Raw genomic sequence first — 27,719 nt, forward strand, 5'->3', positions numbered from 1 at the left:
TATTCACGTGACGTCATCCGCAAGGGGCGCTAGCGCGCCGTGTTCTTGCTCGCGCTCGCTGCCACCGCAATCAGCCGCAGCATTTAGCTCGCTGGTGATGTTTAAAATGTGAGAGCATTTCGCTTCTCGGCGCAGATAATTTCTGCCCAACCCACAAAACCGTGTGAGTGAATGCATGGATACGCCGTGAACTGCGCGAAACAGAAAAGAGCGGATGCGCTGAAAAGGTTTCACTTTACGAAAGCGTCGACCAGTAGAAATGCGGAGGCGCCGGCTTGGTGTGCAATGTACTGGACGGCTGCCGCGCGTTGAATTGCCCGATATCGAGGCCCGCCTTGTGCAAGGCTTAAGTTTGAGACAGGGCAGGGAATTAAAGCCTACAAATCTATGAGAGGGTGCAAATGCTTGACAACAAGCGGGTCAGCCAAAGAGCTGTGGTGAGTGTGCTGGAGGCTGAAGTGCCGTTTCTGGAGAGGTGAGTGATTCGAAATGCTTCTTCACTTCGCTGTCGCCTAACTTGTCATCTCTGCCGAAAGCGAGGTGTTTGTACTGAATCGAGCGGAGTCGTTGAACATCACGCTGCTGCAAACCGGCCTAGACCAAACCATTAACCCGCGTTTAATCCCTGGCCCACTCCGCCCTCTCCCTGTCTCTTAACGTGACACCTATCATTAGCCTTGCACGTTAAGGTATGCAAAGGATGTTCTCGTTTGCTTCACCGCACAAGCATTATTGGTCGGGGGAGAACAAGACGCGAGCGTGAAATTCTTGAAGCGTTTTTAATCAGGAAAAACAAGATGTGTGTCAGCGATCCCTCGGTTTTTATCACGGATAAAGAATATAACTTTCTTTTATCTTAATAGAGTTGTTCCCATCGTCCAGAGTGTGCGCTTGCGCAGGGAAACATTTAAATGTGGTCGTTTTCTTGGAAATAAATCAGTTGCAAGTCCAGCAGTGTGGTGTGTGTACCCCCTTTTTCTTGTCCTGCGTCTGTGTTCCGCTGGTTCCACCCTGACAACATCATTTTTCTTTCCATAGCTCGCTGCGTTGTCCTTAAGCTGAACCCTCTTTGTTAGCCTCCACGTTTCTGCCCCATAGATGAGTACCGGTAAGATGCAGCTGTTGTTTTGCAGTAAAGTTCATTGTTGGAATGTCGCTGTCGAAGGCTTCAATGAAACGAAAGGTTGAACATGAAAAGCGCTGTTTTCAACCTCGATGAGAACCGTCATACTCGTACTTCTTCACTGAGTCACTGGACAAGCTGATATGCTCAGTCTTCCCCCAGACTGTGTTTGTGCCGAAGGAGCACAGCGTACGACACCAATTCATGTCCTGTCATCATGACGCAAGCCAGAATCTTCCAAAACAGCCAGAACAGCGGAAGAAATGGTAAGAGCAAACTTCATTATTTCCCATCTAATTGGAAGATTTTCAAACCATTGCACCAATGGATTATTTCTGAAGAACTGCTTAAATACGCTTAAAAGGAATTTCCTCGAAAGGAATTCGAAAACATTAGACTTTCACCCAATACGGTTATAGAGAGAATTGCAGAGATAGGCCACCACACTGAAAATGCCTCAATGAACCGATGTCGGGAGTTCGAAGCATTTTCTTTCGCCATTAATGAAAGCACTGACGTTACAGATAAAGCCCAGTGTGCCCTCTTCATTAGGGGCGTAGACAAAAATCTCAACGTGACGAAAGAACTGCTGGACATTGCCCTGACGAAAGGAACCACTAAAGGAGCAGACATCATTTCGATGCTTGAAGGAGTTGTTGAACGCACCGGCTTGCAATGGGAGCGGGTGGTGTGCGCGGCCGTCAAAGGAGCTCCATCAATGGTAGGAAGCAGAAGCGGTCTTGTACGATGTTTGCGAACAAAGCTTGAAGGGCTCAGAGTCGCTGAACAGTTGGTGGCGGTGCACTGCATCTTACACGAAAGGAAGACTATGCAGCGAGATGAATAAGAAGTCTGTCATGAACATTGTGGTTCATTCATCCAAGAGCGCTCAAACACCGCCACGAGCCTTACAAGAGGAGGAATGCAGTCAAAAGGTGACTCCTTACCACATGGACGTGCGCTGGTTAAGCAGCGTAAAAGCGCTCAAAAGATCATTTGGCCGCAGAGAGGAAATCAGCAACCTCTTGAAGTTGGAAAATATGCCAATTGCTGCGCTGTCAAATGTGAAGCGGCTTGGTTTCCTTGCATTTCTCACAGACATATGAGATCAGCTGAACACTTTGAACGCAAAGCTTCAGTGTTGACCAAATGTTTAGGGGAATCCCCCAAATTGGAGTAGATTTGTAATAAGGGAGTAATTACTCATTGACGTCCACCCAATCGCAGCCATACGACTACAAAGGAAAGCTACACAGCTTTCTCAGAAACTTCGCAGTTAAAGAAAAATTCGTCCTGGTCCGGGGTTCGAACCCAGGACCACCGCTTCACCGGAGCAGTCGCTATACCAAGTATAGCTTTCTTTTGTAGCCGTATGGCTGCGATTGGGTGGACGTCAATGAGTAATTACTCCCTTATTACAAATCCTTTTCACCTTGGGGTTTCCCCTAAATATTTGGTCAACGTCCCATTTCGAGTTATTGATCAATTCGCTCTCGCCCTACCATAAGCTTGCCGTCCCGGTTAGCTCAATTGGTAGAGCAACTGCTCCGGTGAAGCGGTGGTCCCGGGTTCGAACCGCGGACCAGGACGAATTTTTCTTTAACTGTGGAGTTTCTGAGAAAGCTGTATAGCTTCCCTTTGTAGCCGTATGGCTGCGATTGGGTTGACGTCAATGAGTAATTACTCCCTTATTGTAAAGCTTCAGTGCAAACAAAAAAAATCATAAGAAAAATGAAGGAGAGCGTAAGCACCAGAAAGAATTTGAGCGAGGCAGGCGAAATTACAACTCTGGCAGCTCCAGATTAAAGCGAAAAAAGCTGGACCACCTTTCAATTCTGAAGTCACCAGGACGCGTTGCCAAAGATTCTTGCGATGTTTTCGCTGACTTGCTCCGCGGCCTCGAGGAAGAATTCAAAATTCTGTTCCAAGACATCGGTGGCTTCTCCAAAAAGGTCGAAATTTTCTCAGTGCCGTTCGCTGTGCTAGTCGACGAGTTGGAAGTGGAGCTTATTGAACTTCAAGCAAGCACCACATAACGACAGAAGTTTGAAGACATAGGTGTCCCAGAGTTTTACACTGTTCTAGATAAGACAATCTTTCTAACTGTGCAGCGCCAAGCGACAAGGACCACTGGCATGTTCGGGAGCACATGCTTGTGCCAGCACCTCCTCTCTTTATTGAGAGTGAACAAATCTGCTCGGCATTCAAGTATGACAGGCGACAACCTCAGAGCCACGTACGATGCGAATCATCTCCGCACAAGCCCTAATGCCGGATGCTGCATCCTTTTGTCGCTGCTACGCGTTGTCAAGCCACCAACACGCTTAGAAGTGAAGGGTAATTAATTCCTGCGATTAAAATATAAAATATCTTGGTAATGCCAATTACCTTCACACTTTCTCTTATATTACACACTGCAGGACTGACGGTCTTCACCCTCCCAATGTGCTCTTTAATGCACAAAGGAATGTCAGAAAGTGTGGTACACGGTGCTCGGCCCCTGCTTTTCTTGATATATATTAATGACCTACCGTGTAACATTTCTTCTCATATCCGACTCTTTGCCGATGACTGTGTCGTTTACCGAGGAATTACTAACTCCACCGACCATTTCGCATTACAAACTGACCTTATTCGCATACAAGACTGGTGTAAAACATGGCTCATGTCATTAAATATTTCTAAAGCCGTGTTAATGTCCATTCACTGTCGTCGTTATTACGTAGTGCCTAATTATAATATTAATAACCTGCAGATTGGAACATCCGAATCATTCAAATATCTTAATGTGCATATCTCGCGTGACCTAACTTGGACCTGTCATATTAACCACATAATAAATTCTGCTAATTGTGTTTCCAGAAAATGGTTGTAGCGCCGAAACAGACAACACACAGAAAGCTAGCACCCAACAAGTATTGCTCTGCTAATTGTGCTCTAGGTTATTTACGCCGTAACCTTTCACTCGCTCCTCCCCCTATTAAACAGCTTTCTTTTCAAACCTTTGTGTGATCCAAGCTTGAGTATGCTAACGCTATTTTTGATCCGCACCACAATAACCTTACTAACGCCCTCGAATTAGTTCAGAACCGCGCAACACGGTTCATTCTATCTAATTATTCCTACCACTCAAGCATCTCAGCACTAAAAGCTCGAATCAACTTACCCCCCCCCCCCCCCCCTAGCCTCGCGCCGTAGGATAGCACGTCTTAACCTTTTTCATAAATTTTTCCATTCTTTGCCTTTTGATAACCCCTACATAAAAAGAGCCCACCGCATCACCCGGTTCAGCCACAGTAATGCAGTGTATCCCCTACAAGCCCATACTGCGAAGTTTCAGCAGTCATTTTTTCAGCGTACTGCACGAGACTGGAATGACCTGCCCACCGAAGTTGCCATTATCATCAACCCACTACAATTCAAGCGGAGCATCGCCAACCTTTCATCTTAACATTTTTTACCATTGTTTGCCAGATACCGTCCATTACCCCATGTAATGTCTCAACCGAGACCTTTGAGGAAATAAATAAACAAACAAACCGATGATTGATAAGTGCCGAACTTTCGAAAGAAGCAAAGACCGAACGACAAGGGACATAGTTGAAGTTCAAAGGATCTTAGCTCTGGATAACCTTTGCGCCAGCACCCATTTTCTTGCTTTATCTGGAAAAGAACGGGCCTACTTAGCAAAGCGCGTGATACGTAATTAGCATTTTCTTTTTTTTTGTGCATTGTACCTGTCTGCCACCTATCGCGCATCACGCCATGTGTATATATACATGTAAATTTCAAGAATAAACGTAATTGTAAGTAGCACTGTGTGTGTCTCTTCTCTCTGTGTCCCTGTCTTTTGCGCTGTTTTAAGAAGAAAAACAATAAAAGAACGCAATTGTGGTTGACCCCCCTTCCCATCATATTGTTATTTTCCGGCTCCTGGTCCGCGGGAGACGAAATTTTCTCAATGCGGCCCGCATAGCGATATGAGTTTCAGACCCAGGGCCTACAGTGTACTATCTACAGCGTGTGCCGCACGGGGGCGCAATGATCGCTGAGTATCGGAGCTCACGCCGTTGCGAGAGAATGGCTCCGAAAGTGGTACTAGTATGTGGATCTCTGAGACGATGACGAGGAAAGGGCTGGAAGAGAAACACCCCGGCTGGAAGAGAAACACAGACACACACACAGCCGAAACGAAGGAAGGCTTTCAAGCTGAGCGCAGTGTAAGAAGATATGGGGAGGGAGCGTATACGCACACGACGCGGCGCATGATCTTGAGCAGGTTCTTGGCGACCAACGCCCGGACCCGGCCGACGGAGCGCACGGAGGCCCAGTTGGCCCAGGTCATCATGGAGGCCGGCAGAGGCGCGGGCTTCGTGGGCTTGGGGGCGGCCAGCACCGGCTGCCTCTCGCCACCGGGGAAGTCCAGCCGCTGGCACACCTGCGATGAAGGAGAGGCGCAGCCCTTCAGTCGCACTCGCAAAGGGGTCACCACAGACCCGGTTTATATTATATTACACTCAGGAAGCATGTGCTCTCGTCAACAGCCTTCCCGAGAGGAAAGAAAATCACACGCTCGTGCGTTCATATTTAGGGTATATTTTTAAGAACACCCATAGACCATACGCGCAAGGTACTGGCCAGCAAATGCGACACCGTATACCAATATTAATAAGGGAGTAATTACTCATACATCCACCCAAGCGCAGCCATACGGCTACAAAGGAAAGCTATACAGCTTTCTCAGGAATCAGGAATTTGACCAACACTATTCTCACTTCGAGTTATTGATCAATTCGCTCTCGCCCTACCATAAGCTTGCCGTCCCGGTTAGCTCATTTGGTAGAGCGACTGCTCCGGGTTCGAACCCCGGACCAGGGCGAATTTTTCTTTAATTGCGAAGTTTCTGAGAAAGCTAGCTGTATAGCTTTCCTTTATAGTCGTTTGGCTGCGCTTGGGTGGACGTCAATGAGTAACTACTGCCTTATTACAAATCTACTCCACCTTGGGAAATTCCCATAAACATTTGACCTATACCACTATTCCTTCCTAGAGCGTAGATGGAGTGGATCGCCTGACAGCGTCTGTTGTTGAAGTGTAGCGAAAAATTTAGAGAAGGCCCAACTATTTTTCTTCTCGTACGTTTCGCCGTATTTAGCGACAGCTACACAGCGGTGCTGCTCTTCGCTACTACTTTTTTTTCCGTTTTTCTTTCGTTAAAACATTGTTGTTCTAGAAGGCTAAGGCTTCTACGTTAATGCGTCACCGGTATGTTCGCCGAAAGCGTCGACGACGTTCGTAGTCGAAGCAGGCGAAGGAGGCGGGAAGCACGACCGGCTGTCTTCTTATTATTGTCGTGAAAAGGCGAGGAAGCGAGCGGGAAAAAAAAGTTACCACCATTTCTTTTTAGCTCGTTCCGGTGCACGACTTGAGAGGGAAACGGCAGGGGGTCACCAATGTTTCTGGTGCTGCATAAGGTAGATGGTTGGTTGGTTTGGTTGGTTTATGGGGTTTAACGTCCCAAAGCGACTAAGGCTATGAGAGACGCCGTAGTGGAGAGCTCCGGAAATTTCGACCACCTGGGGTTCTTTAACGTGCATTGACATCGCACACTACACGGGCCTCTAGAATTTCTCCTCCAAAGAAATTCCAGCCGCCGCGGCCGGGATCGAACCCGCGTCTTTCGGGTCAGCAGCCGAGCGCCATAACCACTGAGCCACCGCGGCGGCGCATAAGGTAGATGGCAAATTTTTGCCGTGCGAAATCATAATGGTGAATCTTGCTTTTTGTGCCGGCGCTTCAAACTTTATTCAGGCGGGGCGGGGACGTTGCGTCCCCCCTAAGTCCAGTACCGGAGACGATTAAAAGAACACTGGCATAGTGCGGGATCTTGCTATGCAGTGGTGATAAACATGTTTTAAATTATAGATACGTCGCGAAAAACAGCAAAAGGGCACTAGCGCGTATGTTGTGTGCTTCCTGCCTACCGGTGGCATGGCTTTACTGCGAAAGCACAGCTCCAGACGTACCAACCCCGAGCGAGAGTCTTGGTTGGGTTTGGTTTATAGGGTTTAACGTCCCAAAGCGACTCAGGCTATCAGGGACGCCGTAGTGAAGGGCTCCGGAAATTTCGGCCATCTTGTCTCCTTATATTGTATTGGGCTCCGAACCAACGTTACTAGATTACTTCTTCAGTTTGCAAACTCCAACGCCGGTGATGTCGCCCTTGCCTGTACCGCCGAGCGGGGGCGCTCTCGTCGCTGTTTGACCGGCTTCTCGGCAGCTGACCATGTCAGCGAAGACTACAGCGAAGCGTTTTTGTGCCAGGCGTTCCTTTGTTGGGTTAAACTGCGCTGCAAGTTGATCGCTGCTCCTCTGTGTCCTCGCCAGATTTATATAAGTGCGTTTCGAGCGACGCAGCTCGTGCGGCGTTGGCTCCGGCTGCAACGCAACACAGAAGCGCAACAGCGTCGGTGCACCCGAGCTATGCGTCCGTGATTCGGTGCGGCCGAGCTGTCGACCTGTCTGCTCCCAAACAAAGGCAAGATAAGCATTCTACCTAATGTGCGACCGCAGTTCACACTGACCATCGCCAAGGCTGCAAACATTTTCTGGAAAGTGCTGGAAGAGCTAGAGAAGTGCAGCCTTGCTCGCTTGGGTTGTGCTGAGCACGTGTCGGCGTTCACCTGGTAGATACTGATCTTTGTTATTGCTACAAGAATGCTATTTTTTTCTAGCACGTCTCCCGTCTCTTGTAAAAGCACGTCTCTTGTAACTGTTTGGCCCATTAAAAGTGGCTCCCATTAAGATGTATAAGTTTTTTTCCTATATGAATTGAATAAACTGTTTTCAATCTGACCTGTGCTATTACCGTCATTTTTTCGCGTTTTATGACTTTAATAACGTCGAAGTTTCACGGTGGTAGTCCTGCATCTCCCTTTTTTTAAAAAGCCCGTATGCATAATTGACTTTCTTGCTTCAAACCGATGGTACTTTGCCTTAGGTTTCGATATTTTCGGCAACATGCGACTCATTTACCGTGTCGTGGCTCGCCGTAAGCAGAGTCATTTAGTTTGTAGGGAAGTAAATGAAACGAAAACTTTACTCGACCAAGAACCAGATGTCTCATCGAAATAGCTAATGATTCAGACATCCCGATCGTACCTATGCCGCCCAGGACCGTTCGCGCAGCCACTGTAGTTGCACATTCAGAACAATATTTGTGCACTATCTCCTAAATATCTTTGTTAAACAGTAATTACTGGCGTAGAGTGGCGTGGAACACGGCGCGCTCGTCTCATAGCGATAGTTCGTGTGACGAGAGACCGGCCGGAACGGGCCAACAGCGTTGAAAGCGCCACCTCACGAGAGGGAACCGATTGGGGCCACGTTTGGCTGCCGAACTGCAGCGGAGTTGCCACACATGCGCTCCGCAGTTTTTGGGCTTTTTGGCCCGGTCAACTCAGCGGAACTGCCAAAATTTTGGTGGGAGGCGACGCAGGAAGAGAAGCGGACCACGAGGACACTATTTTCAAACCGGTGGGCCCAATAGTTTTCGATTTATCCGGTCTTGAAGATCAACCACGTGGACGAATGAGCTAAGCCAACGCTAGGCCTAGCGACTAGGCTTCACGGGCGGCGACTTCCGCGGACTCCTCGACCTCGGCAGGCGACGGAGGCAGCGGAAAGATGGCCCAGACGCAAGACATCCATGCCAGACATGAATTTTTGGCAAACCGAATTATGGAGACCCAAGAAAGAATGGAGGAAGACCAACGAGACGCCACCGCCGGGGGATCCCACGTACAGGGCCCGACGGTGAACACACAAATCCCGGGAGGCAGCACCCTAACAAAAACAGCGCAGGCGAGTCGCAATTACGATTCGGACTCAGACTGGACAGTAGCCATGACGCAACGGCGGCACAAGAAAATACGGAAGAGCCAGGAAGCGACGGCAGGCCACGTGACGGGGGATCCGAGCCCCTCAAGCGGAAGGAAAAGCACAGGCGACAAACAAAGCACAACCAAGCAAGGCGATAGGGAAGGAGCGCCGAAGAGGAGACTCCCTCCCCTACCGAAAGAAGATTTAAAGGTGATCCTGAGGCCAAAGGGACTAGCAGTGCGAGAGCTGCAAACACACCAAGTGGCGCGAGCGGTGGTTGCAGCCACCGGGCATGGATGCAAGGCAGAAGACCTTATAATCCGACTGCGCAACGGCTCGAACATCATAATCGTCAGCACGAATAAGGAAGAGACAGCCAAACAAGTCAGAAACATAGCGCAGCTCAACTTCGGTGGAAGAAGCTACCAAGTCACGGCACACGTGGCGGCGCCGGAGGGAACGCTACGGGGAGTCATCCACGGGGTAGACCCGGGAACCCCAGAAGAAGAATTAAAGGCCAACCTAAGGACAAGAACGCACGGAGTGAAGATTTTGGCGGCACGAATGCTAGGGAGATCCAGCACAGCAGTCATTACCTTCAGCGGCCCAATCCTTCCCAAGCAAGTCCTGCTCTACGGGGGAGAGATGTGGTGCCACCCATACAGACCAACGAGGCAGATATGCTACAACTGCTACCAGCAAGGGCATCGAGCAGATGTATGCCCAAACCCGGAAAGCAAGGCGTGCAGGCAATGCGGCCAAGCAAATCCGGAGACGCAACACCAATGCGTACCGAAGTGCCTCGTGTGCAAGGGCTCCCACGTCACAGGAGCAAGGGAATGCACACAGCGACTAAAATCATTCGGAGAGCTACGAGCCTGGGGTCAGCAGCAACGCGGCCGCAGCCAAGGCAGAAATGGAGGACGACGACCACGCGGGTTCCGGAACGAGGACCAGGAGAAACAACCTGACTACCGAAGCGAGTCCAGGCGACGCAGCAACAGCCGCAGCCGGGACCGGAGCCAGAGCCGGGGACGAGGCGAGGCGAGCCAGACCACGGCCAGCCAGCAGCAAACGCAGCAGAAGAAAAGCGGCGGAGTTAAGGTAAGCTGGGGAGGCGGCTCTCCCAAAATACTTTTTGCTCCGCACGAGGAAAACAACACAACAGACACCAAGGCAGAAAACGAAAGCCTAAGAGCAGAAATCAACAACATAAGAAAGGAGAATAGGCAGCTAAGAAAGCAGATCAGCGACTTAATCGCAGAACTACAGGAGATACGGAGAACAGGTTTCTCACCAGTGAGAACGCCAACACCACCACCACAAACTATAGAGAACCCACAAAACATGAGGGAGACCAACACGGCAGGGGAAGACCTAAAAACACTCATGCTGCAAATGCAACAACAAATGCAGCAACAAATGCAACAACTAAGCCAGAAGATAGCTTTGCAAGACCAGAACTTCCGTAATTACGTTAAAAATCAAACAACACAGAGAACACTAAACGACGCCAGAGACCGCCTCTTTAATGAGCGGAGGTTCGGTACAGAAACCCAAGGGAACAATAGTAGCTGCAACACAGCAACATGGCAGGAGGACAACAATTAGAGATTTGGCAATGGAACTGCAGGGGCTACAGGCGCAAGCAGGGGCTCCTGCAGCAATTCATTAGCACTAGGGGAACCCCACCAGACCTAATCTTATTACAAGAAACAAACTGTACCCCAAACCTAAGAGGCTACTCATGCCAGGAAAAAGGGAAAACAGCAACACTCATTAGCGACAAAATAACAGCAATAAATCATGGGGAAATAGCTAGCAGACACACACCTAGAACACGTGATAACTGAAATAATTCCCAAAAGGAAAAGGAAAGCAAAAAGCACCTTTGTTATAAACATATATAGCCCACCTAAATATAGGGGAGACTTCATCAAGCTTTTCGCGGAGGCAAAGAAACTTGCAGGGCAGAACACCCTAGTTATAGCAGGAGACTTCAACGCGAAAAGCCCGCAATGGGGCAGCAAAAAAGAGGACATAAAAGGGCGGAGCATATGTACAGCAGCAGAAAACACAGGCTGCGAGCTACTTACGGATGAGAGCCAGCCCACAAGGCAAGGCAACAGCGTAAGCGTAGACACGTGTCCCGACCTAACCTTTGTCAGAGGAGCTAAACAAGCAGAGTGGGAAAACACACAGGAGAACCTAGGCAGCGACCACTTTATAATCAGAGTGGCCATTGAAGCCGAAAGCATCAGAAGGAAAATAGGCAAGGCAAGACTGACAGACTGGGACGCTTTCCGCACCCACTGCAAAAGCATCAAAGGCGACATCACGTCTTTAGAAGAATGGAGCCAACAACTTAAACAAATAAGAGATACATATACCAAAGAAGTTAACCGCACAGAACAGGCACCAGAGGTAGACAAACGACTCCTCGGCCTATGGGAGGCAAGGAAAAGCCTAACCAAACGCTGGAAGAAACAGAAGCTTAACAGGAAACTAAAAAAGAAGATAGCAGAAATCACCAAGCGAGCGGAAGAATATGCAACACAACTGGCTAGACAGGGATGGCAACAATTCAGCACAACACTGAATGGCACCCTAGGCACGGCCAGAACGTGACAAATACTAAGGAAGCTCATGGACCCATCGAAGAACAAAGCAGAAAGTAACAAATCGATACAAAGACTGATCCACCAATACGAAGGGACGGAGGAGCAGCTAATCCAAGCAGTAAAAGAGAAATGCTACGGAAAAGAACAGGTGAAAGCCTACCAAGGAGAATACCAAGGGAAAGAAAACCAGGACATGGACAAACCGATAACAAGAGAAGAAGTTATTCAAGCCATAAGGGCAACGACAAAGAACACGGCAGCGGGGGGCGGACAAGATCCAGAACTCGTTGATAAGAAATCTCAGCGATGAAGCGGTAGAACAGCTCACAAAATACTTAAACAAACTCTGGGAAGAGGGAACGGTTCCGAAAGAGTGGAAACACGCGGAAGTCGTTATGATACCCAAACCAGGCAAAAAACTGCAGATAGAAAATTTCAGACCTATCTCGCTAACATCGTGTCTGGGCAAGCTTTTCGAAAGAATCATCACTAAAAGAATACAAAGACACCTAGAAGACGGTGGATGGTACCCCAACACCATGTTCGGCTTCAGGGAACATCTATCGACCCAAGACGTGCTGCTTCAGCTCAAAGAAGAAGTACTAGAAACAATGCCAAGCAAAGGGGAAAACGTAGTCATGGCCGTGGACATCAAAGGGGCCTTCGACAACGTATCCTACGCAGCAATCATGGAAGGCATCAACGCCACACACTGCGGAAAGAAAACACACGACTACGTGAGAAGCTTCCTCACAAACAGAACTGCAACGGTGGGTTTGGGAGACCTACGAAGCGAGGTCTTTCAAACACCATGCAGGGGAACTCCACAAGGCTCAGTGATATCACCAGTGCTCTTCAACATATCAATGATCATCCTAGCCAAAGAGCTCAGCCAGATACAAGGAATCAGACACGCAATATATGCGGATGACATCACCATATGGACCAGCGAAGGCTCGCTAGGAAGCAAAGAAGAACGTCTACAAGCGGCAGCCACCTGCATTGAAGGATACATGAAGAAGAGGGGACTAAGGTGTTCCACCGAAAAGTCCGAACTTCTCAGAGTAGGAAGGCACCCTACAGAGGCTAACCTCGAGGTGAAACTAGAAGGGCAGAACATACCGGAACAAAGAATGATAAGAATACTCGGTATGTGGCTGCAAGGTAGCAGGAAATGCAGCCACACACTCAGCCTGCTATCTGAGTGAATGCCAAATAAAGGCACAACTTCAAAGACTCAGCGACACAAGAACCGGACGAGCACTTCTGACTAGGTTGGGTCGGGAGACGGAGAACCATCACAACAACAGGGCAAACATACCAGACGCACTAAGAAGAAACATAAGCGTACAACCCATCCCTCGCAACATGTACCCAAACCTCCATGCCAGCAGGAGGAGAGCCAGGGCAGAATACTATGAAAAAACAATAGGGCATAGGGACAGCACGGTATACACCGACGCTTCCCCGTACTATGGTGAACGAGGAAATAAAATGGTGGCGGTAGTCGTCAACCACCAGGGAGAACACATAACGAGCCTCACGGCCAGGGCATCAAATGTAGCAGAGGCGGAGGAGATAGCGGTAGCCCTAGCAATGAGGGAGGGGGATAGAAAGGGGAGACCCTTGAATATCTTAACAGACTCACAAGAAGCGTGTCGAAACTACACAAAAGGAAGGGTAGGCAAAACGACACTCAGGATCCTCAGCGAGGGGACACCCTCGGGGAGGAGAGAGAAACATAACATAATTTGGATACCAGGCCACGCGGGGGTCTGGGGCAACGAAAGGGCGGACGAACTAGCTCGAGGGCTTACTATCCGAGCTGGGGGGTCACAAGCCCCGGAGGAGCTCTGGACTAGCCTAGGGGCTGGGTACTCTGAAACACTAAGTTTATACAGGGGGCTAAGATACAAATACCCCCCACCACACAAAGAGCTAAGCAAGGAAGAAGCCGCAAAATGGCGGAAGCTACAGACAGGCTCCTTCCCCAACTTATATATGCTAAGCAAGATGTTCCCGACACAACACCGCGCCACATGCCCTTGGTGCGAAGCGAGGCCAACACTATACCACATAACATGGGAATGCGACAGAAACATATCGTTCCACAAACACGACACACCAAGTGCGGAGCAGTGGGAGAGCCGGCTCACCAGCTGCGAGCTAGAGGCCCAAAGGGCACTCATAGCACACGCAAGCGAGGTGGCCAGACTCAGTGGAGCCCTGGACTAGGGGACCACCCAAGGCTAAGGAGGCAACCTCAAGACTTGAAGAGAAGACTTGAAGAACACCTCCACCGCAGGCTAAATCTTAGAAATCAATAAAGTTTCTACTCACTCACTCGCAAACTGACCATTTAATCTAGTAACGCTGCTCCGAACTAACCCGAGCTTACCGAGGTTCGCTCGGGTAAGCTCGGGTAAGTTCGGAGGAGCTTCCCGCCAGCTGCAGCCAACGCGGAGAAGCTCGGGAATGTTCGGAGGGGCGTCGCGCCACCTGTAGGGAATGAGAGGCAGGTGGCAGGTTATGGCTGGTCGCGAGAAGTTTCTCGGGAAAAGCAACATCGGTCGCACATTCCCTACCTGTGGCTGTGATAGAAACAGCCACCTGCCCGCGCTGGTAGCGGTACGCGGACTGTCGCGATCTGTGAATGTTCAGTAGAGGATGGCCCACTCTGCCTGCATTAATGCTCTCGCATTAAAACAAACGTGCACAAGGCGAATAGGTAAGTACACACAGCAGGGCCATGCAAGCGGAATTTAGCAGCCTTTTCTGCGCAAGCGCCCAAGAGAGCTTTTTGGCCCGCCGCGGTGGCACAGTGGTTAGGCGCTCCGCTGCTGACCCGAACGACGCGGGTTCGATCCCGGCCGCGGCGGCTGAATTTCGATGCAGGCGAAATTCTAGAGGCCCGTGTACTGTGCGATGTCAGTGCACGTTAATGCACACCAGGTGGTCGAAATTTTCGGAGCCCTCCACTACGGCGTCCCTCAGAGCCTAAGTCGCTTTGGGACGTTAAACCCCAATAAACCAAACCAAACCAAGAGAGCTTTGGCGCTCACCTTGAGGTACGCGTCTGACAGCGTTCCCGGTCCGTACAGGCTGATCAGCTCCGCAGGCGGCCGCTCGCACCATATCTTGGCGTTGCGCATGATGCCTACCTGCGAAAAGAGACGCCGTGGACCCCAGTGACCACATAGCCCTTCCTGTTGACAAAAAAAACCTTTTGCAACAAGAACCTTTTACAAACAAACTCATCACAAGCCATCTGATTAATGTAATGGGCATGCAGCGCGCTACTTGTGAAATATGACCTTTGACAAAGCGGGAAGGCTCTAGACAGGAAATTCAATTAGCATGAATTAAAGCAAATTGAAAGTCACCGGGGACTGTAGGTGTCAGCGGTACACGGACATCGCATTTGGAACGAACACGACATGTTGCTGAAGTTCACGATAGCATGTCTCGAGTATTAATCTGGTCAATCATGTGCAAGAAGCTCATGTTTCCATCTCAAAAAGTGGCAGGTCGAGTGCTTCTGGAGACAGCACTTTGATGTTAAATTTTTTTTTTCATTTTAGAGGGAAAGATTACATTCCGGAATCAAAGGCCACCAACAACGGAGGTGCGACCAGGTTTTAAAACTCGGAATCGGTTTTCTTTTTAGTGCACAGAAGTAAAAAAAAACGCGTTTGAAGGCTCTGTGTTGGCCTTTCCATGTAGCACATATATATTAAGTGACTGAAGAGGACATCTTGTTCTGTTGACTGTAAATATTTAAAGGTGCCAACACACACGCATGCACACACGCACACAGAGAGAGCGAGAGGGAAAACACGTGTACCGGGTGTTTCAGCGAACGCTCAAAAATTTTCATAAATAGGCTTTTTGGGGGTAAAAAGGCGTTTGCGTTAGCAGTGTTGGCGGACACCAGAAAACGAGTGAATCGTCTTAAGCTGGTTAACTAAATTTTAATAATTCACTTTTTAATTACTAAAGTTAGGCGCCTAGTTGTAATTAAAAATTTGTATCCGGACGTTAGTAATAGCCATGTCAGTTTTTTTGGAATATTGAAAACGCGATTACCCCCGTCGCTGAGGCTCGACAAACTGTCTGCATCGTGCGAAAATACAAGCACTTCCGAAAGCATGCAGCCAAAGAAACCCCTCCAGTGCACGTAACTAGTAGAAAAAGCCAAATTTTGTCGAAACAAAGCGCGAAAGATAATCGTGTTTTCGAAATTCCAAAAAATAATGTGGCTATAACTAACGACCTTCGACAAACCTTTAATTGTAACTAGGCGCCTGACTATAGTAAAAAAATTACTTGTTAAAAACTACTTAACCAGCTTATTACATAAGACGATTCACAAGTTTTCTGGTGTTCGCTACCACTGGGCGCAAAATATGGCCGCAAAAGTCATATTTCCACCTCAAAAAGCCTATTTTCTGGAAGTCTTGAAAGTGTTCACGGAAACATCCGATAAACAGGGCGTTTAACCTAAGACTTTACACGGTTTTAAAAATAGGCTTTTTGAGTTAGAGGAGCGCCTTTCGGCAGAGCATTGTAAGCGGCATAGGACATCAGAATAACGCTAAGACGTGCTAAGACGTGCAGGCTGGTTTACTAATATTGAATAGTTAACTTTTTGACGACAGCAGTTAGGCCCCTTGTTTAGTGAAGATGATGTAGCCCACCGTAAGTAACATCCAAATCAGTTTTTAGAATTTCAACAACACGGTAACCCTCGGCGCTGTGGCCATTCAAATTTTGGCTATTTCGACAAGTTACGTGCACTGCAGAGCTTGCTTTGCCTGCAAGCATCTAGAAAGCGCGTGTATTTTGACGCGATGCAGACAAAATTTGTTGGGCCGCACAGTCGAGGGTAGCAGCGTTTTCGAAATTCTAAGAACAGGTATGGATGTTATTTAACTGGACTACACGCCTTTAAAAATTAAGGAGCCTAACAGAAATAGTTCAATTCAATATTGGTTAACTAGCATGCTAGTTAGCACGTTTTAGGTCTATTCTGATTTACTACACCGCTGACTACACCGCTGAAAAAAAAAACAATTTTCATTTTCAACGACGCCGCTGCGTAATGTCAGACAGCCGAGTTGAAGGAAGCTTCAATATTTTTCACGCTTTGGAAAGCCGGAAAAGACTCACGAGCGCGGCGTCGGCGATCTCCTCGATGAAGTGCGTGGTGACCACGATGGTGGTGGACTGCTCGCGCGAGAGCACCACGAAGTATCGCCAGATGGCGTCGCGCAGCACCGGGTCCAGCCCCACCGTCGGCTCGTCCAGGATCATGAAGGGCGGCGAGTGCATCAGCGCCACCGCCAGGGACACGCGCCGCTGCTGGCCCCCGCTGCGGTGCACGTGCGCCCAACAATCGTCTAACCATTGTTTCCCGGGAACCTTCTACACCGCGGTCTAGGCCACGCAGAGCCGAGGGCGTGGCTAGGTCCGACCCACATGTGCTAGACATTGTCCCGACACAACCTAACTGCTGCAGACCGCAGGTCTCATTGGCACATGTCGACTAATGGTAGGAAAAAAAAACCCGAGAGAAACTAGTGGCGTCAAAGAACGGCAGTTGGTAAGAGTGTGCCGTGGTCCGCGGTGTTGTTTATTACTCCACTGACCAGTCAAAATACTAAACGAAATTATATTTTTAGTGCTTGACCATAGCCCGAGGAATCAAAATTCTGGAACTTAAGACTTCTTTATTCTTTATTCAATGTTTACCCCGCTTAGCCCGAAGGCACTACAGCAGGGGGGGTTACAATGATGCAAAAAGCACATCTTCATTCATACAGCACACTTGCTGACCTGAAAGGCGATTCCATTCACTGATAGAACGCACAAAAAATGAATATACATACATATTAGTTCTGGTACGGTATTCCAAAATCTTAAAGCAAATGATCAATACGAGAAGAGACATAATGGGGCCTGAGTAAATATTTTTTCTTTTGAATGCCGGTTTTATCATGAAATATTTGATACAGCAGTTTAAGGCGCAATTTCCTTCTTGGAGAAGAAAGACTTTCCCACCCTAATTCCTTTTTCATGTCGGTGCAGCTATCACCTCTGGAGTATTGACGTAGGACGAACCTTGCAGCTCTGTTGTGTTAGCTGGTGGTTGTTAGCTTGTTGTTAAGGTAACAAGAAAAGTTATGACAACGCACCACCTTTTTTTTTTTCGCGGAGGAATTTTGTAAGGGACTGCTTAATGTGGACGGACCTTTACTGAAGACATGTTTTTTCCGAGTATATAGCGGTCAGCCGATGAGCTCCGCGTGGTTCACCTGAGCGTTTTGACGAACCGGTCGGCGGGCAGCAGCTGGAAGAAGGAGCAGAGGAAGGTGATCCTCTTGTAGATCAGGTCTCCCGGCATCCCCAGCAGCTGGCCGAAGAAGTACATGTTCTCCGCTATGGTGAAGTCCTCATGCAGGGCCAGCTCCTGTGGTGCGCGCCACAGTGAGATGCAGTCACACGAGCGCTCCGGCCTTCCCATGATCCCTGATGCTGTTCGCTTACGCAACGTACAAAACACGCCACAAAGAGTGCAGAACTCAAGCAGACGCAAGAGAGTCCCTTTTCAGTGCCTCAGGACTTTTCTTTGGTCTTCAGCGCAGTTTCATGCGGCGCGTAATGGCATATTGGCGAGTCCTCCTGGCTTCCTGCGTCATGCAATGTGGACTCCTGCGGCCCTTCAGGCTATGTGCACTCTTAACCGGGTTCCACATATTTCCAGCTAGTGAATGGAACTGCCACTGATCAATAAAATAAACATTCCAGATAATTTGTGACGGAACAGCGCAAACCAACGGGACAAGAGACAAGCGCTGCTTCTACCTTCATCACACCCTCAAACACACAGGCGTCACAACCATATCGTTCAAGCGTCCTAAAATGACAACCTAAGACAAATAATCAGAGAGATTTATAATCACATTTTTAACATGTCGAATTCTTTCTTTGTCAAAGCAACAGACGGCGTGCTGACACAATCGTCGCGTAGCCTCGCTATCGAAGCCGCCTCGATTATTTCACGGACTGACTGGTCTTTGTGATTCGCCAAGGCTCTACATTTTTGGAAATCATGTGCACAAAATGGTGAAGGGCAATCTCTTCAATGAATTCCCAGGTTCCTGCAAGCTTGCTCAAAATTAGTTTTGTGTTCTAGGAGCCTTGCATTCAGGCACCTGCCAGTCTGCCCTATGCATTGCTTCCCACATGTCACTGGCAACGAATAAACAAGGCCTTCGGTGCACTCCACAAAGGGGGTTCGATGCTTTATCGTGCATCCCTGCTTCTTTTTGGTCGGGTCGGAATTGACTCGTATTCACAGCACGCCGTCTGTTGCTTTAACAAAGAATATTCCACATGTTAAAAATGTGACTATGAATCTCTCTGATTATTTGTCTTAGGTTGTCATTTTAGGAGGCTTGAACGATATGGTTGTGACACATGTCTGTTTGAGGGTGTGAAGAAGGTATATGAAGCAAGCAGCGCTTGTCTCTTGTCCCGGTGTTTTGCGCTGTTCCGTCACAAATTAATAACCAACATGCCCAAGCTGCTGTCCTGGCTGATTCCAGATAAGTTCAGACTAAGAAAAAGAGCAGCGCCAAAGCATGCAACTTGTGGGAATCTGGCTTTCCGCCGTCGCCTTTGCGCGGCTGTGCCGGCCGCCCGCGTTGTTTCTCCTCTTTCCCTTGCTCCCGCCTCAGGCGGTGGAGAGGCGGCTGGGTGACTAATCACTGTCATTTAGCCACAGCTCCGCCCCGGCTCCCCAAGGGCCTTTGCCATTGGCGCCTTTTGGCGGGAATCCGGGACCCGTTTTGGCGGCCGCGGATCCCGCGACCGTCCGAGCGGGGCCCAGAGAGAGAGAGATCCCTCCGAGACAGCGAAAGGTGCGTACGTTACTGTTTGTCCCTGCCGGCCTTTGCCGCTCGGACCAGTGCTTACTCGAGCTCGCCCGCACGTGTCCTCTGACCTGCAGCGGCTCGAGCCTGTCCAGCGGGGTCCAGCGACCTCAGACAGGCGTACCTTGCGTTGATTGCCCACTCTCTCTCGCAACCGGCCCAACGGTCGACACGAGAGAGAGATCACAGCACTGCCGCGGGGACATTCTCCTGCAGCGGCGTGTTAGCGGCGCGCATTGCTCTAGTCGCTTCGTGCGCGCAGCGGAGCCTTGCTCCTCGCGCGCCCCCGGGACGGGGTGGCTATTGAGTGTGTGTGTACCTGCTGAAGGACGACGTGAATAAACGTCTCCTTTGTGAACTTGGAGGCCTATTTCTTTGAGGCGAATCGCTCTCCTCCCAGCGGAGGTTGAGTGCGCTGCAGCGGTGTCCCAGTGTGTGTGTGTGGTGACGGCTGATCGGGGCCCTTGGCTCGCGCGAAGCTCGAACCCGCGGTGGGTGGTGGCCTGTGTCCACTTAGAAACCCACAACTGAGCCAAGGCGACGCCTGTGAGTTGTGCTGTTGTGTCCTTCTGCGTGAGCGCGAGGATGAGAAGGACCCCTCGCTGTGGACAAGGTTACACATCTGGACGCCGCCGAACGTCCTCGCCCGTTTCAGCCGGCGTGAAAGGGGTGCACTAACTTTCTTGTGCCCGAACGTGATGTCGTGTCCAAGGGCGCGAGGTCAGTGCTCTACCGCGGCCCCGTCGTCATCAACGCACCATACATCAACGGAAAGAAGACCGCCATCAGTCGTCGGCCCTCCCAACCCGTTCAACTTGAAGTCTGCGAGCGGTGAGTCGCCGACCGGCCCAATTTGCCGCGCCATCGAACTTTGAGGCTGGCATCCACCTGTAACACAGCTGTACAGTGGTATTCACATCTCCTTGTGTACCGTGTATATAATCTGCAGGCTGCTTTGATTTACTGAAGCGTATGCCCGTGTTTGTTTGTTTGCCTTGTTTTCCTTTGTTTGTGTTGTTTTTTTTCTTACGTTGTTGTGGCTGGAACTGAAGTGTATCTAGTTTTTTTGTGTATTCATTTCTTTATTTTGGAACTGAAGTGTAGCTTATTTTTTTTTGTGTATTGATTTCTTTATTTTGGCCGCGTGCTTTGCCGATGGGTAGGAGGGCATTTAAGGAGAGGGGGATGTGGGAATCTGGCTTTCCGCCGTCGCCTTTGCGCGGCTGTGCCGGCCGCCCGCGTTGTTTCTCCTCTTTCCCTTGCTCCCGCCTCAGGCGGTGGAGAGGCGGCTGGGTGACTAATCACTGTCATTTAGCCACAGCTCCGCCCCGGCTCCCCAAGGGCCTTTGCCATTGGCGCCTTTTGGCGGGAATCCGGGACCCGTTTTGGCGGCCGCGGATCCCGCGACCGTCCGAGCGGGGCCCAGAGAGAGAGAGATCCCTCCGAGACAGCGTAAGGTGCGTACGTTACTGTTTGTCCGTGCCGGCTTTGCCGCTCGGACCAGTGCTTACTCGAGCTCGCCCGCACGTGTCCTCTGACCTGCAGCGGCTCGAGCCTGTCCAGCGGGGTCCAGCGACCTCAGACAGGCGTACCTTGCGTTGATTGCCCACTCTCTCTCGCAACCGGCCCAACGGTCGACACGAGAGAGAGATCACAGCACTGCCGCGGGGACATTCTCCTGCAGCGGCGTGCTAGCGGCGCATATTGCTCGAGTCGCTTCGTGCGCGCAGCGGAGCCTAGCTCCTCGCGCGCCCCCGGGACGGGGTGACGATTGAGTGTGTGTGTACTGCTGAAGGACGACGTGAATAAACGTCTCCTTTGTGAACTTGGAGGCCTATTTCTTTGCGGCGAATCGCTCTCCTCCCAGCGGAGGTTGAGTGCACCGCATCGGTGTCCCAGTGTGTGTGTGGTGACGGCTGATCGGGGCCCTTGGCTCGCGCGAAGCTCGAACCCGCGGTGGGTGGTGGCCTGTGTCCACTTAGGAACCCACAAACTACAGACGAAGAAAGGGGAAGACACAAGCGATGTTTTTTTTAACTATCAACTGAATTTCATTGAAGGAAAACACACCTTAAATAAGGCGAGAAACAGAGGCGAAGAGGAGGAGAACGAGCAATCGTGAAAGGTAACAGCAAGCCCAAGCAAGCAACAAGATAAAAAGGCAAAGGTTAGCTGTTTCTAAAAAGTCGACCTCTGCTGCAAAGAGTGATAACGAGGGAGTGCTGATGCAAGTGTCGCCATATCTGCTTCCAGGATAACACGCGCAGTCTTGTCGGCACTCTTACCTACAATCCTAGTCTCATCCAAACGAGCCACGCATCCTCTGCACTTACTTACGTGCGCACCCCCAAATGTGAGTACTTATCTTTTGACTTAAATTTCGTGCATGTTCCCCCAATCGTTCGTTGATGCAGTGGCCGGTTTCGCCTACATGAACCTTTCCACATGTCATAGGAATGGCATTAATCACGCCTGCTGAGCACTTCACAAAAGGAGTGTCATGTTGGAAAATTTCCAGCGCACACAGTACAGGGACAAAGAAGAGAACACCACAAGCGCTGACTCGCAACTAAGAGTTTATTCGTAAACGCAGAAAATATATGCTCACAGGAAAAACAAAAAACATCAAAACCTAAGCAATCACGCAGGCGCGTCCAGATATGAAAATTCCCGTTCATGCAGGACAACAGACGGGTCACTAATCATGTAGGCTGGTTTTTGTAGATATCATAGGCTTCTGATACCTCTCTAGTCAATTGATTAGGATGCCTAAACAAAATAGTTGTTTTATCGAGTAGAGGCTTACAGCCCCTGCATTCCATACAGTGCTTGGCAAGATTCGAAGAAGGCGGTTTTCCCAACGACAAGTTGTGCTCTTGTAAGCGAACATTCATGCAACGGCCAGTTTGACCGACATACATGCGCCCACAAGACAGCGGAATCTGGTACACTACACCTTTTTCGCATTTGATGTACCGGTTTACATGGTTCACATTGCACACCTTCCGCTTTGTCCCTGTCCTGTGTGCACTGGATATTTTCCAACATGCTGTACCAACTCGCTCGAATGTCAGTTTTTCTACGGAGTGTCGTGTCGTATCTGGCATCCTCTTTTTTGGAGCCGCAAATGCGTGGCATAACTTTCCCAGCTTGTTCAAGCTTTCCCAGCTTTCAACGCTTGCGTCTTCTCCTTTCTTCATCTGTGGTTGCATGCTTTGGCGCTGCTCCTTTTCTTAGGTTCAAAATGCGCCAACTAGCCCAAAAAGAAGTTTTATTGAAGCTCAGACTGTTGCATGAGAAAGGGCGATCAACATATGTGTACGTGGAGCAGGGGTTTGCCAACACATTGAAGATTTTAAGCGGAACCACGTTCCATTTAGGCTAACGGGACGGGTTGAGCATCGTAGTAAACTAAAGCTTCACTGCCTTGCATCGCAGTTTTCAGTGCTGTCACAGAAGCTTCACAGCAAATTCACTTGGGGAGCATCGATGATTTTTCAGCCTTCGCACGAAGCTGTCTCTATGAAGTCTTACGGCGCATTCATATCTGCGAGCCGCGTACGTCGCTCGACGACTTCCAGTCTATTATTTGCGGCCCCGTAGCCCTGGGGAAGCGGGGAGGCATAATAACGAATCTGCCTGAGCCAGTCTCGCGACGTCTGTGACTCGCAGGTGTGAATGCAACTTTCCCCGCGTTGAGTAGCGCCCCTTAAAGAGGCGACACGAAGTTTTTGTTGATTTACTGACTTCACTCTCAGGCAGATAAGTACATAGAGCCGATTTGAGCAGGAGCTGTCCACTACACCCAGCGTGGACAGCAGCGGAAGAAGCAGAACCTCGAGCCGGGGAACAAGCTCAAGGGGAGCTGGCCGGTCACGGCCTCCCAGCAACATTATACCGCCAGAGAGAAGGAACTGATAACGCAGCTACAGGCGCGAGAAAAAGAAAACCCGGAACTCAGGAAAGAGATAGCTAAGATATAGCGTTTCATTAAAGCAAATCAAGGTCAAGGTAACACTACCTCTACACTTCCTCCCGGGCGCACGTGTATAGCTATTGCGCGATGCGCCTCCCCAGATGTTGCCAAGAACAACGCGATGGAGGTTGACACGCGCATCACTACAAAACACCCTGCCTCCCATAAGGAAGTCGAGGATACAAAACGCATGGCAGGGGCATCAGTAGATGACACCCCGCAGTCGTTACGCGCGTCGAACCCCAGACGACTGACGAGAATTCAGGAGAGCAGTGCCCGACTGCCCCCGACACAGCGGAAGAACTATGTTCAGATATTAACACCAAAGCAGGCCGCATGGACTCTCTGACCAGTGAATTCGCTTCATTCAAGCTCCACGTCACCGCCTGGATACAGCAATCAGCGAATCACATGAAGGCCATAAAGAAGGGGCAGTCTCCGCCGCGACGGCGCACCCCACCGCCGTGATTCAATCCCCCCCTCAAATCTAATCAACGTGGCTCCTCGCCAACAAATTGAGATCTGGTAGTGGAACTGCAGGAGCTTTCGTCGCAAGCGGGGGAACCTGCAGTTACGCATTCAATGCCTTTATAGTCCACCGGATGTAATAGTAATCCAGGAATCTAGTGGCGCGGCGAAATTGCCGGGCTTCAAGGCATAGCATCTGCCACAGGGTTACGACGCGACGGCGCCGTCGGGCTCGTTTACTTCCACCTTTGTGCATCGCAACATCACTGCTATACAGCACACAATAGAGGACGCTAAAGAAGACTACACACTTTTGGAATTAACACCTAAGAAGAAGGGAGACCTTTTCGTCCTAAACGCGTATTGCTCCCCGAAGAACAAGGGCACTGGCCTGTCCAACCTGGTCAAAACCCTTAAACTTGCAGCCAAAGCGCAGCTGCTGGTTGTCGGCGACTTTAACGCGCAACACCAGGTATGGGGGCATAGGAAAGCTACCCCCAAAGGAAATAAGCTATTGAAACAATACAGAATCTCGCTTAACCCCATAAACCAGGGGTGTGCGAATATCAAAATTTTCGAATACGAATCGAATACGAATACTTGGTTGCGAATATCGAATCGAATATCGAATAATCAAGGACAGCGCATTTAACCACTACAAAACATTATTTGAGCACCCGAGAATATCACAGTTCAACTAACAGTGATGAAATGAACACAAAAGATGTGTGTGGCTGCACAGAAAGTATCAAAGTCTCGAACATTATTCGTAGAAGAGTGGAAATATCAGAGAAGATGGCTAGTACACAGCATTGATTAAGGCTAGCTTGCCATAAGCACAAAAGCGCGTTGCTGGGATGAACATAAAAGGTTGTCGTGAAGGAAAACCGGCTGCTCCACATGGTCAGGCAGAAGTAGTTAGTTCCCTTCTAGCTAAAGCTACCTCTCCAGCCACAAAAATGCCCTCTCACTTGGCACTGATCTGGCACGTATTGCGAGTTATTTCGTGCAGAGCTCTGACTATACCAGCTTCGCAGGTACAGCCACAAAGAAGCTCACCAGCGTAATCAGCTACTTCATGGCCCAACGTTACGCATTGCTCTGGGCGCCGCCATATTGTTATGAATCTGTTGATAGGGCTTGCGGACCGAAATGAACGACGGTGCTCGCAACAGAATATTCGGCTGGGTACAAATATTCACGTCGGGTCGAATAGTCGAAAGAACACGAATACTTGGATTTCGAATCGAATACGAATACTAAAAATATAATATTCGAATTATATTCGAAAATTTCGAATATTCACACACCCCTACCATAAACCAAATCAAATTTTGTCCAATAATCCGGATGCGAACATGTTTATTCCAAACAGCTTCACGATGCACTCTATTGTGTCATTGTGTATGAAACAATGGATTATCTACTTTTGTATGTTCCTCACGCTGGCCTAATATCCTGTTCCGTTTTTTTAAGCATGAAATGCTTTTAGCCCCCGTTGTCGGCAGTGTGGTGACGTCACGCCGAGACCGAGAGCCATCATCCGGGCACTGAAATCCACTCATCCGGGCATTGAAATCCACTCATCCGGGCATTGAAATCTACTCATCCGGGCACTGAATTCCAGTCATCCGGGCACTGAAATCCAGTCATCCGGGCTCTGAAACGAGAACATCCAGGCACCGTACGAGACTTAACGAGATTTAACGAGACTCTGTAAGCCCTCCTACGCGACCGGCATGCAAGCGCCGGTTGGTCTCCAAAGGAGTCACAAAAAATAACTGCTGCCAGTGCCTTCTCAATGTTTATCAAGATATCAGTCGCTGTGCGTTTGATAATGCACGGAATTATAATTTCCGATTTCTGATAACGCGTGCAAAAAGCACATAAATGCCACGATACACTTCGTTGTCATACGTGATCTCTTAGGGGCTTCGCGCATCGAAGCAAAGCCGCGCAGGCGCACAGGGGCCCGGGGGAGAAGCGCTGCGTTCAAAGGGTAAGGCATCGCGCCGAACGGGTGGTAGAGTTCCTCCCTTCCATTACGGTGCGGTTCGGGTGTCCACCGAGATGGCAGAGAATTACTGCGCCATTTCCTTTCCTCAAAAAACATTGCGTTCAAATGGCAAGGCATCGCGCTGAACGGGTGGTGGCGTTCCTCCCTTCCTGTACGGTGCGGTTCAGGTGTCCACCGAGATGACATTAGGCCCGTAAACATTTCATGCTTACTCTACTCTCGGTTACGGGAGAGGCAGAGATTTTTGAGGAAAGGAAATGGCGCAGTAATTCTCTGCCATCTCGGTGGACACCCGAACCGCACCGTAAAGGAAGGGAGGAACGCCACCACCCGTTCGGCGCGATGCCTTGCCCTTTGAACGCAGCGCTTCTCCCCCGGATCACGTACGACAACGAAGTGCAACATGGCATTTATGTGCTTTTTGCACGCGTTATTAGAAATCGGAAATTATAATTCCGTGCATTATCAAACCCACAGCTCCACTGATATCTTGATAAACATTGAGAAGGCACTGGCAGCAGTTATTTTTTGTCTCGTTTGGAGACCAACCGGCGCTTGCATGCCGGTCGCGTAGGAGGGCTTAGAGAGTCTCGTTAAATCTCGTTAAGTCTCGTACGGTGCCCGGATGTTCTCGTTTTAGAGCCCGGATGACTGGAATTCAGTGCCCGGATGTTGGCTCTCGGTCTCGGCGTGACGTCACCACACTGCCGACAACGGGAGCTAAAAGCATTTCATGCTTGAAATTCTGTGATAGCGCATACATGTGTTGCTCGATTTCTTTGCCTCAATCTATCGAAAAGGTGAAACAGCTTATTTGCTGCGCTCAAATTTCGCATTAGGAAGTAACGTAATCGTCGGTAATTTTTCCTGCCTCGATTTCACTCTGGCCACGGTGAACCAAATCGATCAGCTGTGAACTAAAAACAATCGGACGTTCAGATTGCATACAAAATGGCTTTAATGTAACTGTGATCGGCAACTGAACGAGGTGAAAGATCAAGAGACATCGCAGTAGACTGCTGTCAACCCGCTGCAGACAGCCGTCCAACCAAGCGGCCTGTTTTTGTATCTCAAGCCATGGAAAGATAAGGCTACTCCAGTTGGCAAGCGAGAGGTGGATGAAAAACACTGCAGAACTTCTCTGAAAAACTATTCTTATGTTTGATATCAAAAACACTTACCGAAATGGCGGGAGTTTAGGTTAAGGCTGTTGAAAGCCACCGAGGGTACTAGCCTTTCGTAATAATGAGAGTAAACGTGCGACCATAGCGACGTGCATATGATCACAAGGGGAGTCATCTGTGGCATGGTACACACGGCTACCAGTCCTCTGTCCCCACTCGAGCAAGGACAGAGGAGAGTCACCAGCTGCTACTATGCAATGTTGTGGCGATACTCTTCACGCGGCCGAGGAGCTTTCAGGCGTAATGACCCGTTGCCTGCGGCAAAACGATATCAAAAAGCTATATGGTTCCCTTACCCTCTTTAAAGAAGCCAACATTGAGCCCTCGTTCCGTCATATTGTTTTAGGCAGCTTATGAGGTGATGAGGTAAATAGCTGTAAACACCGCACGATGAAATCATCGCAGACGATGCTGGTACTGTCTTATGCTTCCATTCTAGAGTCCGAGCTCCGGAACCTGACTTTTGTTTTACAGATTGGGTTGAAGGAAGAATCCGTGCGGTGCTGTCAGTGATA

The 27,719-nt window shown here is 49.5% G+C and overlaps 1 protein-coding gene across 1 annotated transcript in view; it reads right to left on the reverse strand.

Moving 5' to 3' along the window:
* Positions 1–27,719, reverse strand: part of LOC149345125 (uncharacterized) — a 108,802-nt gene that overhangs the window by 63,993 nt on the left and 17,090 nt on the right. Inside the window, exons 4-7 of the mRNA XM_089547373.1 lie at positions 17,940–18,094; positions 16,795–16,996; positions 14,688–14,786; positions 5,377–5,561 (exon numbers count right to left, since the gene is read on the reverse strand). Coding sequence (XP_089403499.1) covers positions 5,377–5,561; positions 14,688–14,786; positions 16,795–16,996; positions 17,940–18,094 — 641 coding nt within the window. The remainder of the gene's footprint in view (positions 1–5,376; positions 5,562–14,687; positions 14,787–16,794; positions 16,997–17,939; positions 18,095–27,719) is intronic.

Source organism: Amblyomma mixtum, chromosome 5 (genome assembly GCF_055824585.1).
Source record: "Amblyomma mixtum isolate Tamu chromosome 5, ASM5582458v1, whole genome shotgun sequence".
NCBI classification, from domain to species: domain Eukaryota; kingdom Metazoa; phylum Arthropoda; class Arachnida; order Ixodida; family Ixodidae; genus Amblyomma; species Amblyomma mixtum.